The sequence below is a fragment of the Carex rostrata genome, chromosome 6 (assembly GCF_964058835.1).
Source record: "Carex rostrata chromosome 6, lpCarRost1.2, whole genome shotgun sequence".
NCBI classification, from domain to species: Eukaryota; Viridiplantae; Streptophyta; class Magnoliopsida; order Poales; family Cyperaceae; genus Carex; species Carex rostrata.
In genome coordinates this window covers 2161956-2181111 of record NC_135923.1, presented here as the reverse complement: position 1 = coordinate 2181111, position 19156 = coordinate 2161956, and the positions used below count along the sequence as shown (strand labels likewise).

The following is a 19156-nucleotide window of genomic DNA, read 5'->3' as shown; positions in this document are numbered from 1 at the left end:
GCTTTTGAATTTTTTTCGAGATATAGGGAAAACGCGATGATTAATCACGGACAGGATTAGCGATGCTAATCACACATATTAACTTAAAAAAAAAAAAAAAAAAAAAAAAAAAAATTATGTCCGTGACTATCAATCACGGCCAAGCAAACTATAGGCAAATGATGTTACTTCATAGGCAATTTCTGTCTGTGATTATCAATCACGGCCAGGATTATTTTTTTATTTTTTATTTTTTTAGTTAATTAATAAGTACGGTGATTAACATCGCTAATCCTGTCCGTGATAAACCATAACGGCCAGAGGCCGTGATTAATCATCGCGTTTTCCCTATATCTCAAAAAAATTCAAAAGCGTTCTTCAATTTGGATATTTATTTATTTTATTTCCTATTAATAAAAATTTCGGCTGAATGCTCATACAAGGATCTTCCTTAATGCTTTAATAGGAGCAACATTTACAAGGGTCTTCCTTAATGCTCATACAAGGGTCTGCCATATTTTTTAGAGCAACATTTACCACAGAATAAATTATAGTACCTAAGACAAAAATATAAACACTAATTCCAAGAGAGAGCTATAAGTGGTGTTGATATAAACCTACTCCAGTGAACTCACTTATATATATATATATATCACTTATTATGCAATTAAGTACAACAAATCCCCAAGTAAAATACACAAAGTATGCAATAAAAGACAAAACCCACCAAAACTAATCAGATCATATAATTTTGCAATCAATTACAGATCAAGGTCAGGTTGCAAAAACTGAAAGATAATTAACAGAAAAAAACGAAAACCTTTGAATTTGTAATGCTTCATAGAATAAGGCGCAAAAAGAAAATAAATTAAGCCTCAGATTAGCATTTTGGCACATTAATCGTTACCTTCAATGGCTCAGGTTATTATTTTTTACCTGATGCGCAAAGTTACCATTAAAGGCTCATGCCATCAATCGTCGTCACTGGCTCAAGTCAAATCCGATTCGCAATTAAAGATGAGAATTCTATAAAAAAAAGGAAGACACAATTGCTAAAAAACAACAAAAAAAAAAAAGAAAAAGGAAAAATGAGATTTTGCAATCAGGCAGAGGGAATCAAAGACGAGAAATGGCGGCTGCGAAGGGGAAAAACCTAATGAGGAGTCTGCACTAAAGAAATTATTCCCTGCGCCTGGTGTATTAAAGATTATTCTATGACGGTGGGCCCAGATTACAGGCTCCCTGTTAAGCCTGCATTAAATTCAATTGTTCCTAACACAGAAGCTTCTGGTATACATACATACCAAGTACCAACGTCCAGAGATTATACAAATAACTTTTGAGAACATATCTGGATCGCATATATGAATTCAACTCTTCTCCAATACCGTAGAGGATGGGTCTTACTTTATAGTTTAAGATTAAATCTCATTGCTTTGAGATTCGAACTAGTAAAATTATTGGACTTTGAGATTCGTGCCAAGTTAAAATGAACTGTCAAGATCCATTAATTGTAAAAGATTTTCTTGTACAGTATTGGAGAGGATGTGAATTCCACATATATACCTAGTTCATAGGCCCTTTCCTTTATTTAAGAAAATCCACTTAATTTTTTGAATAAAGCTTAAATGCTAAGATAACATAAGTCTTCTGTGCTACGGTTTTAAAAATCTATTGTATAAATTTTAAATTTCGATCTAAGTAGCTCAGTAAATGTAACATTGTGTAATTTTAGGTATGTACGATCTAATTGAAAATTTCATTTCGAATGTAACTTTAGGTAATTGAGATGTGATACAATTACAATTTAAAAAAAAAAATATAAAATGATTAAGAGACCACAAGAAAATTTAATAAAAATGATATATTCAGTTTTAATTGGTTATCAATTTCAGCAGCACATATATATCACTCTATATCAAAATAACTAATTCCATAACCTCCTTCCAAAATTAAAAAAAGAAGAAAAGAAACTGAACCCATAAGAGCATCTACATCCCTGAGACTCTTGGAGTTTCTAATATGATATGACAGTTTCTAAACCAATTTTAAGGATGCAGATGAGTTTCTTATTTAGCAACTTTGCTCCAAAGATTCTTAATAAGAAATCATTTATAAACTCTGACGTGGTCAAATAATTTGCTGAAATTCTTTTCTCCTGTAATTTATTTGCTGATGTGGCAATTACGAAACTCTAATTTTCGTTTCAGGAATGTGGAGTTTAGAAACTTTCAGAAACAAAATTTCTAAAAATTAGTTAACAGTTATTTAGAAACTTCAAGAGTTTCAGAGGTGTTGCTCTAATTTCGCATGTTGATTGTGCACTCTCATAATGTTTAAAGTACACAACCCTTGATCTAAGCCCCAGCCCCTATATATATATCATCATAATTGGCAACATATCAAAAGTTATGTATCAATTCCTTTGAAACCTTTCAAGCACACATGGCCTCCACGGCCATGTCTTTACAAAAATAATAACAAAATAAAAAAAAGTTCAAATTTACATACATTTTGCTTCAATTTTGCCTAAACTAGCTCTTCAATCGATCAATCCAGACTCACCCCATTCCAAACTGCACACTCTTAATAACATTTACAAGAGAAGCAAAACCCAAACCTTTTGGGCTAACAAAAAATTGCCTCGCAAAAGAATCGAGCTATACTTTCTTTCCTTTTATACTAAAAGAATACAATACAAAAATAATGAAAAAACAAGCTACAATCCCTTATTTAGTCCATGTTTTGCACAAGAAAGTTGAATTCTGAGTTTTGCCTAAGAAGTTGCGGTACCTCCACATCTGATGAACTAATCTCAAGCAATGACCTTGATAAATCTTCTACCGAAAATGGTATACTGCCATGCATTTTTTGAGATCAATAAAGTTAAATTCAATGCATACCAGTTACTGGTACAGAAAATATATGGTATACTGGTACAGTTACTTACATGTACCTTTTGGTAATAAATGAATACCTGTGGGGTGTTCAAAATTTTTGACCTACTGTTAGCTTATTTGTAACGCTTTATTTATTCCATCAACTTGTATTTAATTCTGTTTGATGGAAATGTAGAGCTCATATGAAATTATATATTATGATCATTTTATGTGTGTCAGGTTTGCTCATACCTCGAATCATCATCCATCAAGAAAGAACTATTTGGGAAGTTAATCGAATCCTCATTTGTCATAATTCTCATTTTTGCAATTACCTGAAAAAATATAGGTTTCTAAGTGTTACTAAAACTTATTCACTGATAGAAGCTACAGTGACATAAAATTCACATATTTAGATGAATTGACTAATAGAAGTTGACATGTACTTACATCAGGAGATAAGCCGTGTGTTCCGTATTTATCATCCCAAAACATTGTTCCAATCCGATATACCTGGGTGACGTTCAAATCCTGAAACAACACATTTTAATAATATTTTTCACAGTTTCTTACATGCATGTAATTTCTTCCAAGTTTTTTACATATTGGAATTTGGAAAGAAAATAAATGTTTTTTACATATTTACCGGACATATTTCATTGGTAATTTCTTCCAAGTTTTTGTTAGACTTCTGATGCAAAACCTGCAGTTGTATTCGAGTATTATGTTCAAATAAAGTTATACAAAAGTTCTCTTTCTAGTGATGAAATAATTATATGATTCTGTCATTTGTGCGTACCAGAAAGCCAACTGATTGTCTAATCCATTTGAGCTCCTCCCATGAAGTTCCAGCATACTGCATTTTTACGACTCATGTAATACCAGTAAATTTCATCGACATATTTTAAATAAAATTACTTAATAATATAGGGTCAACATCAAAATTGAATGTTAATATGGTTAGTACCTCTCCTGTGGTTTTACACCATTGTTCCAGTTCTTGCAAACCAGACTTCAAAAATTCGCCGTTACTAGAAGAGCAACACTCTCTCCTTAGTAGTAAACTGCAAATGTATGACATAATAATAAGACAGTCATGCTTGAAGGAAATCAGAAATTTGTTTATGCCTCCCAATGGAATCTAAAAAAAGGGACCAATATGGCCCTCTAAATATTAGAAATATCTCGTCTGACTCAGAAAATAGAACATTTCCTATAACTTAATTTTCATTTTAAATTTTTGGTTTTCAATTCCCATGCATTTTACCAGTAACCATGAAGTTGTAATTTCATATTGTATTTTGTAGTAGACCACCAAATTAAACATTTCTTAAGAAAATTGAAATATATTAGGTAAGATGTACCCACCTATTAAAGAGCTGAACATTCATATAAGAAAATACTTGACTGAAGGTTTTACTTATTATCATTAGAGGTACCTGCCAATAGTAAACATCATATATAGGAATCATTATTTCACTAATATTACAAAAAAAAATGAAAATTAATTCTCAGAAAATAAACAAGAAGACTGAATTAATAGGCTTACTTTATTTTCCTTCAAAGTTTCTAATGTCTTATCAAAGCACTTGACAATGCTTTGCCAGTGTACTATTGATGCTTGTTTTGCCACAGAGCTGGTGTGAATGCTCTTCGATAAGGCCCGAAGCGATCGTGCTCTCAAGGATCTCGGTGTCTACATATAATATATTCCTTTCAAAATCAACACGTTTTCATGTTGTGTATACAAGTTTATGTATTTGTGTTTGTAAAATCTCTTAATTTTCAGTGTGTTACTGTGTTAATTAGTTTGATGCTTAATTGATTAAAATCAGCGTACCTGAATGCACATAGTTAAAAAGGGGCCTATCTCCTTCTTTAGGCTATCTCGAATCATCCCATAAATTTTCTCAACACATGCTGTTAGCTGTTGTTTAAACAAGAGAGCAGGATACTTTGCATCTATTCTTGCAAGCATTTCACTTTTCCCAATCATTCCACTGTAGCCCCTAGAAATTCCGGCTGACGATGGACAACGCATGTTCTGAAATATGTGCAAAGAAATGCTTTAAGTTTGCAAATAAAGAAGATCTGTAAGAATAGAAGAATCAGATAATATTTTTGAGGTTTTGGAAGGAATTAAGGGGAATAAGAAGGATGAAGATATGGAATAGAAATTCTTATTTTAGCGTATAGTAGAATAGAGAGGATTAAGACTAGAATAGAGAAGAACAGAGGTTTATTTTCTAGAATAAAATTTTTATTTGAAGTGTTGTAAATACTTTTCGGTTGTTAATATAATCGTTAGTAGGCATTCAGCTCATTAACCTTAATACAAAATGACCGTTCTGGTGTTTATTAGAACTACAAAGTCAGATAAATTTTGCAAACAGTTGTGCACTACAAGTTTCAACTGTTTAGTCCTTGATGACATGAAATGTTGAGAGCTTTTGATTCTGAGAGCAGGGGGTATTGGTTTGTAGATCAGTGTTGTAAATAACGGTCTGCTGTTATCGGACAGACAAGGTACCACCAAGCAATTAATCAGAAATAATTGGAAATAATTGGTCATAATCGAAAGTAATTGGCCAATTAATCGGAAAAATCCATGACGGTTTGGTTACCGCCAACGACAAATCGGCCAATTAATCGGTCTAAACGGACGTTTTTTACAACACTGGTCTATATAAGGCTAGATAGAGGCACAACTATGAATTATCATATCTAAGTTCTAACAAAATCAAAGCAAGATAAACATACCTGTGCGATTTGCATCCTGGTGAGCAATGAAACTGCTGTTCGGCTACGGGACAAGCTTCTTGTCAATCTATTGCTTGCTTTCAAAGTATTTTGCACGAGATAGAGGAGAGTCGCTGTTGTCGAGAGCCAGTAAGCTAATTGACCTATATTCTCCTGGTTCTGAAGGTATTGTATAAAAAGTAATCATGAATAAGTTTAGCATTGATATCACACTATATAAAGATGGCCCAGAGAGTTGTTCTTTTTGAAGGGAGGACTTCAATTTCTTTCTAGGCGTAAATATAAGACATATTGAAATTTGTAGTAGTTTTACATATTGATACTGGTAAGTGTTACCTGAGGCAGTCTCTGCCAGGACATTAAAAACAAAAAGATACCGGTAAGTGTTGTTAGTTTCAGAGTTGCCTAAATATCACCAGCTTAGGCTAATTGTTAGCCCGGACCTAATCCAGTGTTTAATAGTAAAATAATTACGTAATACTAATCTGTGTCAATGCCAAACAAGATTGTGTGGCCATTTATGTATTGTTATTATGTGTTAACCTGACATAATGGCGACACTTTTCTCTTAGCAATCCAAGGTGTTGTCAGCGAACTTTGTAGTAACTTTTCGATGTTGATGTAATGCAAGTATACAAAATTTGCAGCAGAGAAACTATACTAGTGTTTTGTCTCTCAATAAAGACACTATGTTTTGAAATATTCTCTTATTATGATCATTATTTGTTATGCTAATTTAATTCGAAAAGGGAAAGATCAAATGATATATAAAGATATTTAAGAAAAACAACCTCAACAGAAGATCTAATAGTATGGATAATGCGATCGAATATGTTCGTCTTCTCTGCTTCAAACGAGTGCCAATGCATCAAAGCCTTATAAACAATACAAGCCGCAGCTGGTCTGTTCTTGTCGAACTGCTTATATTCCGTGAGACATTTGATGAGTAAATCATGATTTTCCTGTAATTTTAACAAAAATAAATAAATAGATCAATAAATTTTGCACTCTAGAGTTGTTCAGTATCATGTGTACTTTAATTAAAGTGTGCTTGTGTGTGCGTGCATTGAAAGAATATATGTGTATATTCATAATTCTATGATAACTGTTGATAATGACGTACTTGTTGTCGCTCTGTGAGAGATTTCTGTTTGCTCAAGGTAGGCACAACTGTTCTTGGTGTACGAGGAGTAGGTGGCATTGCAGAAGGTGTAAATGGAGGCGGTGTACACAAAGCTGGATCAACTGAAGTTGGTGAAAATGGAGTCGGCGTAAAAGGAGTAGCTTTTTCTGCAGTTGGTGTAAATGGAGTTGATGCAACTGCAGTTGGTGTAAATGGAGTTGATGCAACTGCAGTTGGTGTAACTGGAGGTGATGAAACTGAAATTGCTGTAACTGGAGCTTGTGTAAGGGGACTTTGGTCGAATGGAATTGGCCACGGTTCCTAAAAGTAGACTCATGTTAGCAAAATTTAAATTTCTACAGATTTTTTTTCTCAGAATTTAACTTACAAATTCTAAAAGTGAAAACTTACTTCACTGATTGTAGCTTCTTTTTCATGGTGCCCGTTTTCGAGAATCTGTAACATAATATAGTGTATTACTCAGTTTATAATATGTCAATCAAATCTATTGAATAAGGTAACATGCGAGGTTGTCTAAGGTTTTAGCATTTCCTATTGTAATGACTGAAATTCTTATTTTACAGAAAACTCCTTTAACAGAAGTAAACTTCTTCAGATTGATATAATTTCAGTAAAGGAAGTGTTTTTGAAGCTGTTAAAATAACTTACCTGGATGGTTTCGGTTGCTTTCTCTTGATTTCCGTTCTCGTAAATCTGAATATCATAATGGATAGGTACTTTTAACTATATAATATAGTAAGTTATACAAACAGGGGTTGAAAAGGTTGAAGTGTTTTTTACTTTTTGGTGCTTTAGGCATAGTATCCCTTTTTGTGACAATTTTTTTTTCAAAGAAAAGATACTTTAGAAGGTACAAAGCATCACATTACCTTTTTAAACAAAGACAAGGAAAAAAAAGAAAAGAGAAAAGAGAAAAGTTTGAATATATAGAAAGATAATATGTTTAAGGTGATCACATACCTCGACACTTCGAGGCCGGGCTTGTTCCTCTTGATGGCCATTTTCGAGAATCTGAAATATTTTAAGTCAATTTTTTTGTTGACAATCATATCATTCAAGCAAGAAAAGAATCATCCTGCTTTCTCATATTAATGAAAGACAATAGAAGAAATATAATGCTTTCTAAATTTGTATTAGATAAGCTAAGCATGTTTTTGTCACAACTTAAATCATTAGTTTTTTTTTTATTGAAAAACTTAGTTCATATAAATAGTGTTCAGGTGTACCTTTACTATAGGTGGTTGGATTGATTCAACTATTGTTGATGTTGCTATTGGTCGAGACCTGAGCTCTTGGTTCTCTGCTTCCAATTCAGAAATCCTGCTCTCCATACTGTAAGCCAAATTTAATTATTAGTCATCAGAGCACATTAATTACCTTTACTATCTTTAAAAAAAAATTACCTTTTGATTTGATTCAATTGATCATCATTTGTTGATGATGCTTTTGTGGCCTCTTGTTGTGCTTCTATGATTTCTTGTCGCAAAGCTTGATTTTCAGACTCTAGGTTCGACAAATTAGTCTGTAATCTGCCAAAAAGGAAAAAAAATAAATAAAAAAACAGTAGAGAAATGTGATGAATTCAGTGATGAGCTCTCTCACTTTAACTAATGAAGCTCTGTTTTTAGCCTAATTATTTAGAATAATATTGTGGCTTTCAATTTTTAATATTACCGAAAAGTATACCGTGTTCTATGTGCCATGCTGGACTGATTTCTTGCTCAAAATGCTTGATAGCCAAACTTTTGCCATTTTAATAAAAACTGTAAACTACCAAAATCAATTATAATTGTTGGCCTTGTCTGAATTTACCTTTCGATTTGTTCGAGTTGATCATCATTCATTGAGGATGCATCCAAGGCTTGTTTCCTCAGTATTACATTTTCAGATTCAAGGTTCGATAAGTTAATCTCCACTCTGGAAAACATAAATGATAAAGATGATATATACTTAGTCACAATTTAATTGAGGCTTGATTGCACAAACAATAATGTTTTATTGATACAAAGTGACTTCAATTCCTCATTTAATGCTTAATTCAGGTTGTAGCTTTGTTATATTTTGTTCTGACAAGTTCTTGCTCAATTAGTTTCTCAGGCCATGAAAAATTAAATAATATACATTATTACCTTTCGATCATCTCTTCGAGTTGGCCTATCTTTTGTACATGTTCTTCCCTGTCCTTGACCAACACGTCGGATTCTCTTTGCACATCTGACAATCTGTTCTCCAATTCCTCTGCTTTGCTTTTAAATGTACTTAGTTGTAACTGCATTTATCGGAAAGAAAATAAAGATAAATAAACATATCAAATTTTCAAAGACCAAATAGTTCGAACATTACTTCAATTAGCTTAATGATTTACTAATGTCGAGTATTAAGGTAATATCATCATGCCTCGTAACCTTTTATATTACACAAGACATGGAAACTGCTGAGGTCCCGCTTTTTGCACCTATATATGTTTGATACCATATATATATGTGTGTGTGTGTGTGCCCGAACTTTCCAATTTTTTTCACCATTATATATTACCTCAAGTTCACTATTTAGAACTGACAACTCATCCAATTTTGTATTATCTACAACCGGTACTTCCACAATCTTAGGAGGCGCCTCTTCGATTGCTATTCTTGCAGCCTCCTTTTCCCTGATAATTGCTTCAAGTGCTTTATCAAGCTTCTCTTGTAATTCTTGTACAGTCGACTGGAGCTTAGCAATTTCTTGCCCCTTGGCTTCTTCTAAGTCGGTCTATCATTTGTGTCGGAAAATTAATATATTAGATGTAAAAGAGGGTTTAGGAAAAATTTACCATATATATATATGTGTGTGTCAGATAGTATATTTGTAGTGATGAAAAAAAAATGATGATTACCCTCATATGCTTTTCAAGCTCAAGCCTCCAGCTGAGTTCCTCCACCCGTTTCTCAAGTTTATCCTTTGCTTCTCTTAAGGCACCAGCATCTCTAGCATCCTGTTTTCAATTTTTTCTTCTTTGTCAGAATTGTAACTTGTTTAATTATAAAAATAACAATTTAACTTGACTTTGCAAGACACGGTACTCTATTAGTATTTTCTCTTTTTTATTAATTTTTCTAAATTGAGAAAAGAGCAACAAGATTTTGTACAAGATATGGTCTTCCACAAGAAGCAGTCTGATTTTTTTTTTTAAATCATTTTATTTTAATTTATTATTCAAAGCTCTGTTTTTTCCCTTGACAAGCACTTGCATTGACACTTCTTTCATCCTTTCGTACTCCATGTAATGTGTTCGCCTTTTTGTGCTTAATACATTAATTGGATAAATATTGGACTTAGTTTGGCCTATTCCCCATGTTAAAAGGGGGAAAAAAAAAGATGAAGGAATGGAATGCATAGGATTCAATTTTAATTTGGGATGTACCATTTTGAGTTGTCGGAGTTCCTTTCTTGCAACGCGAGCTCTCCATAAGCATTGAAGTGACAAGGATGCCTTCTTTAGCTCCTTGTACTCGGAACAAGCTTTGTGCCGACGCCATTCAGTCTAAAAAGGAAGTATAATTATATTATTTATTCTCTAGATAAAGTTTTTTTTTTGTTGTTGTTAATTTATTGCAACTAAGGATAAAAAACAAGAAACATGACAGCCATATAATTTAGACAACATAACAGTCTTGATACCACAATTCCAGATGTCTCCATTGAAATGCATACCTGGATGGCGGTAGCAGCCTTGGTACGTCTTTTGTGCCGATATTCATTTCGTGCAGCCATTGCACGTAACCCGACCTGTATGGCTACAGCTGAGCTGTGTACTTTATTATAAGATTTTCTCATGGAATGGCTGCGTGCGTATTTCTGTATACGGATTGAAGCATGCTCCTTTCTCATACTTTCGTATAGCTTCCTTGCAAGCCGTGCTGCGGAATTCCAAATTTCATGCAGTTAGTTATATATTTATATGTTTAGTGAAAATCAAGAAAACCTTTTTTTCTTTTTTGTGTGTGGGGGATATATCACCTCGCCAGAACTTCTGGAGTTGGATAACAGCCTTGCGCAAGATGATGTATTGCTTGCGAGTGAGGTGTGTTCTTATCTGCCTTTGTATGAGTCTTGCGGCACTGGCCAATACTTCAGCTCTTCTAGCATCTAGCTCTGCCATTTGGCCTGCTCTGAGAAATACTTTTGTTTTCCCTATCTGTCACCACAAGTAATTCAAAGCATGACTCTATTTTACCATGTATCATTTCATGGTTGTTGTGACCACAATTGGGATAAATTTGGGATCAATACGAAGCAAAACACCTCCACCAATATAAGATATATATAACTGAACTCTAATGGGAAATAAAGTCAGAAAAATTAAAATAAAGCTTCAACCAATTGGATAGCCACAATCTTATTTTGAATTATACCTGATATCCTTTCATTCCCATTCGGTCGCAAATAGCAGCACAAGCGACTTTCTCATCAGAGCTGTAAAGGGGTCAAATATAAGCACATAGTTTTACTGGTAGATAGTTGTTCTAGTGGATTCCACAATTGTGTAAAATAGATTACATACCTGTCAACGAGATCTGGTGCAAGCATGCCAAACCGATCAATAAACTCGTCAAATGTTCTTTTTGTTGGATATCCAGCACAACTGATCCTGATTGCTTCTAGGACACCCTACATATTAGAAGGATTAATATAAAGCTATATGTATTTCCAATTCTAAATTGCTCTGATAGAAATAAGATAATTTTTTTTTTGAACTATCATTTTTCTCTATCTCCAATACAAAATGACTCTCTCATGTATACACAAATATAAGATAACTTTTAAGCTTCCCAAATTGTTACAACCACTTTTTCCTAAGTTATACATAGAATTCTGATTTTTTAGTTCTGAAAAACCTGACGACTCTTCTCACAATTTTTTTTTTTGGTAATTAAGTTTATAATTTAACATGCTCTACTTCTGACTTTTAATAAAAGGGGAAAATTACAGTAAGAAATAGAGGTGATACATACCCCACATCTCAGCTGGTTCAAGACATTGTCGTTCTCAAAGATTCCTGGTTTCAGAACACCATTTGGTTTCACACACCGAATGTAGTGCGGCTCTGTTGTGTTCAATGTCTCCATAAGAGATTGTAGTTGTTGCTGTAATTCAAGTAAACCAGAATTATTACATGTAATGCTAATTACGGGTAGACATGCCACCTTAGATTCCTTGAATGGACATGAAAGATCCTCAGCATTACTGTTTGAATTGCTCTTGTATTTCTTTATCTCTTTTTATTTTTTATTTTTAAATTAATGCTAAATTAACCCTCTGTTGGTACGACCTTTTCTCGGTACATTACAATGGGGCCTCTACACATTCAGTAAATAAGAGATCTATGCACCAAAGGTTTACATGTGAAAGGACAATTGACAACTATTAATCAAGCCGCCTTTCAATGAGAAAATTACTAATAAAACTGTTGACATACCTTAAAGCGCGTCCCAATTGAAGAGAATTTGGATTGCTTTGAACTCTCTTCAGGCAATGGGGGGAAGAGATTTGCAACAAAATGGCATGTTGAGGAATTTAGCAGAGCTTGGTGCTCTGCCACCACATAATCTTTGTTCTTGTCAAGGAATTGATCAGCTTGATATGTGACCTGTATATATCAAGTATACGCTTGTTAACCTAAGTCCTTTTTTTTAACGAGATGATCGATCATACCACCAGTTACCAGTACCTACTGTTGGTACATGTGCAATACCTCAATGTACCAGGAAAATAACACAAAACTAAAATTAAAAGACAGGTAGAATTTTGAACTACTTTGTTAAATTTCGAAATGCTTACATCTCCGGCGTAATGGTTTATTGTGAACGCCGTTCGTGCAAGCTTAGGTTTGCTAAACCGCTTGTGCGCCTTGTATGTTTGGTACATCTTATTTGCAAATGTCTCGTGTGTCGACTTTGGAAACATGCTGCATCATTTATTACTTCCAATTATCAAAACATATATAAAATAGACTCCAGTTTAAGTATAAACAAGGAATCATCATAATTTCCCAGATGAGACCATACTCTGCACCTTGCAAGTTTGGTACCGGTTCTAAATAAGTTAAAAGAAATTAGTTCAGTCAGTATCCAAACTCAACAGGTGCAGTAATTCATTTCCTTAAGATAAGTTTACATTATGGTTGTCAGTAATATAGAATTACAATCAGAAAAAAAAATTGTAACCGAAAGTACTGTGAACATACCATGCCTCGTCAAGGAGTGCAATTATACCTCCAGGTTTCTGCATGTAAGTTCAGATATTTGGTTAACAAGAATTGCTTCTAATTTATTTTTTCTAATATCCATAAATTATTTTATACATATATATAAAAGTAGGATCATTGTTGCACCTTTTCGATTAGATCCAGTACATCTTGGTTATCCACAAACTCGACATAACTCCAGTCTATCTCTTCCTTTGTGTAATCCTCTTGCTCCATTTTAAACACATGCTGTAAAAACAATAATTTCATTAAAATTGTACAGATTATGATCAACAAAATAATATATTCTTACACACACACACACACATACTTGATTAAAATGCTGCTGCAACTTCTCATTGGTGAAATTGATACATAACTGCTCAAAACTGCAAAACAGAGAATATGTTAGAATGTGGAGATGTCTCATTCAAAGAGATAAATTACAATGGTGAACATGAAATGTTACCTATTGATTTTAAAACTTTCAAATCCATAAATATCAAGCACTCCAATTATGTTTTTCGCATCTGGGTCCTGGCCGATTGAATTATTGATCTTATCGACTAACCTGTAATGATATTAGTAACAATAAAATCTTCCTCAAATTATACAATATAATGAAGTTTTAATATATCTAAGTGCAAATATATTAAATTCACACCAGTCAAACAATCTTGAATACATAGTCTTAGCCAGAGCGTCACGGTTTAATGCTGCATTCTCTGGATCAAGAGGCTTTGTAATGTTACCATCTGGAGTTACTATAACTCTCTGGCACAATGAATCCACAAGGAGCTTTTCGTCACACCTGCAGGTATTATGCAACCCATCAAACATATCACACAAACAATGAAATAAATTTTGACAATTACATGAAAAGATGTAGCTAGCATGTGTGTGTGTGTGTAAATCCTAATATTGGCAATCAATTATTATAAGATAATAGAAGTACATAAGCAGCTCAGCAGCGGTTTTGAGATGAAACAAGGCCTTGTCATCCTTCAATTTGGAGGAGTCGATTTCTTTTCCTTTGGCAAAAGTAATGTTACCAAGGTGCAAAATCGCAGCTACAATGCGAAATATTGCATCCTACAGAAAAGACAGTACAAAATTTCACGATAAGTCTCTGTTTCCATCTGCACAATTTTTTTGGTGCAAATTGTATGCGTATAACGTACCTGTTCTTCATTGCTAATTCCTACTATATCCATAGCATTTCTTGTTTCTAAGTATTCCCTTGCATCATCGACATTAGATACTTCATAGCAGCCAGTTTGGTTTAAATAATGAAATGTTCTTGGATCTGCAACCTTGAATCGTTTTGCATCCTAAAGAGTAATTTGTTGCATCAGTATGAGTTTGATATCAGTTCAAAATAATCTCATCATATGTGGCTGTGGAGACGCAATTCCTTTTGAGATGTAACTATGAAGAACTATACCTCTGGGGGTGCAGAACAGAGCATGTAGAAACAATGGTAATTCCGTTCCGGATCGGACACCTGGCACACTCTAGACCGTTCGAGCAGGTACGTACGAACCGCTGCCCCTGAAATCTTCCCATATTTGTCAAATTGGATCTCCACAAATTTACCAAAGCGACTGTGAAAGTAAAGAATATGTCATAACATTTTAGCTTTTGTGGCTTTTTATCGATTTTGAAGAGATTGAAATTTTAAATAAACAGAGATCTGACAATCACCTTGAATTGTTGTTCTTCACAGTCTTGGCATTTCCAAATGCTTCCAGAACAGGATTGGACTATAACAATGGAATTATTGTTGTTAAATTACTAAAGCAAAAAATAATTTAAAGAAAAAAAAAGCTTATCTTGAATAAGTGAAATTATTTTGTTATATTACCTCTAACACTTGTTGTTCAACAGTTCGTCCCTCTGTTCCCGATCGACCACCCATGAATGCAAGGTATCTCATAAGCATTTTTGTCGTCTCTGTTTTACCGGCACCACTTTCTCCACTAACCAAGATTGATTGGCTCCCATGGTCATTTATCAATGCCCTGTTTTGGTATTACACTTAGTTTTAACCTTGTATAAATAAATAAGAAAATGAAAAAAAAGGGAAAAAAAAAAACTGACCTGTAACAAGCATCTGCCACAGCAAACAAATGGGGACTGAGCTCTCCAAATGTTGCACCCTTGTATTGCTCCATCATATGAACATCATACAAATGCGGTAACCTTCGGAAAGGGTTCACCGCTATCAAGATATTGCCAGTATATGTCTGTCAAAAGCATTCATTGCACTCCATTAAATTTTATAATTACTGTTTTACATATGATTAAGACTGAACAGAGATCAGTAGTACAAGGTTTACTGACCTTTCATTGAGTAAGATGAAAAGCAATTTACAAATAATTGAATTAGATGAAAGTTTTCTTACATATATCTCATTAAGCGAGTAACGGCACGCCAGGTTGTTCAGTACACCAGGTTCATGGAGGTATGCTAGCTTTGTCATGTCATCAACTCCGGCCGGAGGCGCTTCCATGTCCTTTGGATAGATGCTAGCCAAGGTTGCAACAACCTACACTTGGATAATACATACATTTTTCCAAGAATTGTGTCATTAATCATAACTTTATCAGTTTTAAGATTTCAAGAAATTGTTTCTATGATATATATGATCGAAGCTTCGGTAAATACCAAATATAGAAAATATTTTAAATAATGTTATTCCACATCAAGTTTATGAAAAAACAAACAAATGTTAGCCATTTTTTTTTTTTTTTTAAGGACTACAATGAACCATAGCATCCATTTTTTTTAGATGCTTCTTACAGTTCTATACCCTGTATTGTTAAAATTGTCATTCTAACATGAGGTTGATGTAACTCCTATTCTAGACCTATTGTAGAATTACCGTTGCATTTATTAATTGTAAAAAGCCAATAAATATGTATTAATTTGATGTGTTGACAATCATTAGACAGTACATTACATTCTTGCTTGAGGATCAGATCATGAACATTTCTTTTATTTATATATTTATTTATTTTAATAATAATAATAATAATAATGACATAATTAAGAATTAGTATATTTTGGCTTATCATCATTGAAGAAATCAATTAATAGTGGAATGCAAGTACCTTATCATTACTCATAAATTTGAAACACGTGTACTTAATTAACCCAATTAAGTATCCATTTATAAATTATTGTGATCTCCAAGAAGGTACTTTTGTTAATATTTTTTTATACAAATTAAACACTAATGATTAAACTCTTATTTGATAGCCATAAATCATTTCACTAGGAGAATCCAGCTCATGCCTTAGGTGGTAAGGCATACAGCTACCATGCATGATCATCATTAGCATTGCTTTTATTCTTTTACGCTTCTTTTATTGATCCTTTTATCATACACTACTAAATTATGCATAATGCAACAGAGAGAATCTTAACCCAAATTTTTTGTTGTCAAATATGTAGCGACTCAATATTATGGGTCCCAAACATTGGGAAATTTAAAAAATACCAGGGCCTCCAATTCAATCTGCGGCTCCATTTTTGGATGGCACAGATTGAATAGGAGCCTCTAAAAAAAACCTAAATATCAGTATATTACAGTGCATTTTTGGATTTTTAGAGGTTGCCAATTCAATCTACGATCCCCTAAGAATGAGGCCGCAGATTGAATTGGTGGCCCTGATTTTTCTTGAATTCTCCATAAAATGTGGTTTTTTGGTTTATTTTTTTTGGAAATATGATATAAATAAAAATTTCGTCCCACAAGATGTACATTTCAAAAGAAGAAAGGTATTGCATTATATGAATATAGCTAAAAAAAATGAATAAATTCCCCAATGACAGCAACTTGCTACACAAAGCACTGGACAGAAACTTCCACAAAGAAAACCAGACTTAATTGTTCTATTTCTTATATGCATTATTGTTTTTGAATTTTTCAATCAAATTCAACCAAGAACAGCAGTCTCATATCTGATAGTTTATCTTTTTTCCAAAACACAAACCTCACGATTACATAATTTAAAATAAATCCAATAATTTTCTTTTTGATAATAAATCGATTTCAAATGACTTGGCATGAAGAAAATATATGAAAAATAGGATGCATGATCCAAATATAAGTAAAAAAAAAAATTATAATTCAGATGAAAACATGTGTATGTATGTACCGTCTTTCCATTGGTGGCGACGATAGTCGCATTGCCTCCGTTGATTTGGGTGACCTCTCCATCAATCCAGGCGTCTTCTGGATCTTCGACCCACACGTGCGACCCAACTATTATGTTCACCGGCGTCCCCTGGATCGATGCAAATCAAACCATGACGAATATGATATATAATTACATATATACATACAACTCATGATCATGATCAATTGTTTATAAAATTAATTAACATATATATAGGCTTGATTACCATGGATGATGTATTGTTCTTCTATGTTCATGCGACCTTTCAGAGAGAGAGAGAGAGAGAGAGATCAGAGATGGAAGGAAGGAAATTTGAAAGTATAAGGGGAAAAGAAAAGAAAGGAAAGGAAAGGAAATGAAGAAGAGAGGGAAAGAAAAGGACAGGCAAGGGTGGTGGTGGGGTGGGCGGTGCCAAGATGTTTGTTAAACTCTGAAATGTAGAAAGCTAGAGAGAGAGAGAAATTCTGAAAGGGGGTAAAATTTAGAGAGAGAAAGAAAGGGGAGGTGGTTTGGTGATCATGACTATATAGATGGAATTCTTTAGCTGGTAATTTTAAAGTGGTTAGATATATGGATGCATCTTCTTCAGAGAAATTCTGTGTTTTTTTTTTTTTTTTTTTGCTTCCATTTAGTTATTATTTTTTTTCTAATTAATTTCTACGTGGGATGCACATTCTTTCTTAGTTTGTAAATTTTGTGTTGTCACCCCCAACTAACTTTAACTAAAATAAACCAATAATTAACTATAGATAATTTTTACACAACTGTTACTAATGCCTCTCCTTAAATTTTGACCGTAACCATAGATTAAAATATTAACAATATTATTTTGACCTTAGTCAGATTTTTGTGTGGCTAGATCCTCATTTTTTAATAATAAAAAATAATGTTGTTTTGATTTTATGCAACATACAAGTTATATGTTTTTTTTTTTTTATTTTGACACTATAATACATGTATTGTATGAAGTTAAAACATTGTTGTTAATACTTTTACTTCATAACTTTCAACTATATGCCACTTCACTCTGATTATAGGCAGGAACAGAGTTAGACTTGCTGATTATGGGGGTCAATCGTGAATGAGAGTCAATAATATAAAATTTCTATGCTTGAATGGAGATCAATTTTGAAGTACTCGTAGCATTTACTCTAAATTATATAGAAAACTGTGTATTAGTATAGAAATTGTGTAAAAAATTGTGGTGAATACCCCATTACTTCTTACTCCCTCCGCCTTTGATTATAAGTGGATGGATCAATTAATCTCATTCATTTTCAAAAATTTTGTACTTATATATAATTTTATATGATTGATCATTATTTATGCTGCTTCTAACTCTGATTATTGTACCTAAACAACATTCTAGAGTGAAAATGTATTAGAATCTAAGTACTGAATTCTATAATATTTCTTTGTGATTCCAAGGCAATTCTCTTTTGGGAGATCCAAAACATTTACTACTAAAGCATGCATTAATTAAAAACATGTCTAGCTAGCAAAATACCAACTAAAGCTAAGCCATATTTAATTAAGCGTAATATCATTCCAATATTCTGGTAGTGAGCCCCATTATAAAACTTTAGTTTTATTAGCGAAAATGACACCATTCTACTTAGGGTGTCAATGCATCTTTTGATCAGTTTGTTCGATTCGTATCATATTTGAAAATATAAGCAAGGATAAGATTTTCTTTTCGTTAATTTATCGGATACGAGTAAGGGTAACAATTTTTTTTTTCCGTTACCTTATCCATTATCATATAATATCATTTTTTTAAAATAAAATTATAAATATATATTTGTATGAAGATGATACATGATATAATAAAATTTTGTATTTTATCAAATTTTCATAATACAAATTAGTTGTATTAATTATTATTTTTTCTTTTTTTTTCTTATTTTAAAAAATATTATATCGAAAATACAAATCAAGATGTTAATGACTTTTCTTTATCCGTTTAATCGACTTATACCATAT

General features: G+C 33.0%; 1 protein-coding gene across 2 annotated transcripts; it reads right to left on the bottom strand.

Moving 5' to 3' along the window:
• Positions 1 to 2386: 2386 nt before the first annotated feature.
• LOC144555336 (myosin-12-like) lies at positions 2387 to 17628 on the bottom strand. Of its 2 annotated transcripts, XM_078303629.1 has the most exons (43): positions 17400 to 17628; positions 17153 to 17281; positions 15394 to 15537; positions 15089 to 15234; positions 14853 to 15009; positions 14693 to 14751; positions 14433 to 14592; positions 14170 to 14319; positions 13944 to 14080; positions 13653 to 13799; positions 13458 to 13559; positions 13320 to 13377; positions 13136 to 13237; positions 12989 to 13026; positions 12583 to 12709; positions 12221 to 12391; positions 11757 to 11888; positions 11306 to 11412; positions 11157 to 11217; positions 10762 to 10939; positions 10456 to 10661; positions 10166 to 10285; positions 9638 to 9736; positions 9298 to 9513; positions 8892 to 9031; positions 8575 to 8679; positions 8166 to 8291; positions 7989 to 8094; positions 7723 to 7773; positions 7411 to 7455; positions 7153 to 7197; positions 6742 to 7062; positions 6410 to 6580; positions 5619 to 5777; positions 4699 to 4902; positions 4408 to 4554; positions 4227 to 4297; positions 3826 to 3922; positions 3658 to 3714; positions 3505 to 3561; positions 3309 to 3389; positions 3111 to 3193; positions 2387 to 2836 (listed from the first exon to the last, which is right to left on the bottom strand). In XM_078303629.1, the coding sequence occupies exons 1-43, from the start codon at positions 17400 to 17402 to the stop codon at positions 2713 to 2715; spliced, it is 5139 nt and encodes a 1712-aa protein (XP_078159755.1). In that variant the 5' UTR covers positions 17403 to 17628; the 3' UTR covers positions 2387 to 2712. The 2 variants fall into 2 exon arrangements, with proteins under 2 accessions (XP_078159755.1, XP_078159756.1); XM_078303630.1 differs by lacking the exons at positions 14853 to 15009; positions 15089 to 15234; positions 15394 to 15537; positions 17153 to 17281; positions 17400 to 17628 and having other exon boundaries at positions 14433 to 14539; positions 14693 to 14711.
• Between the last annotated feature and the right edge of the window lie 1528 nt (positions 17629 to 19156).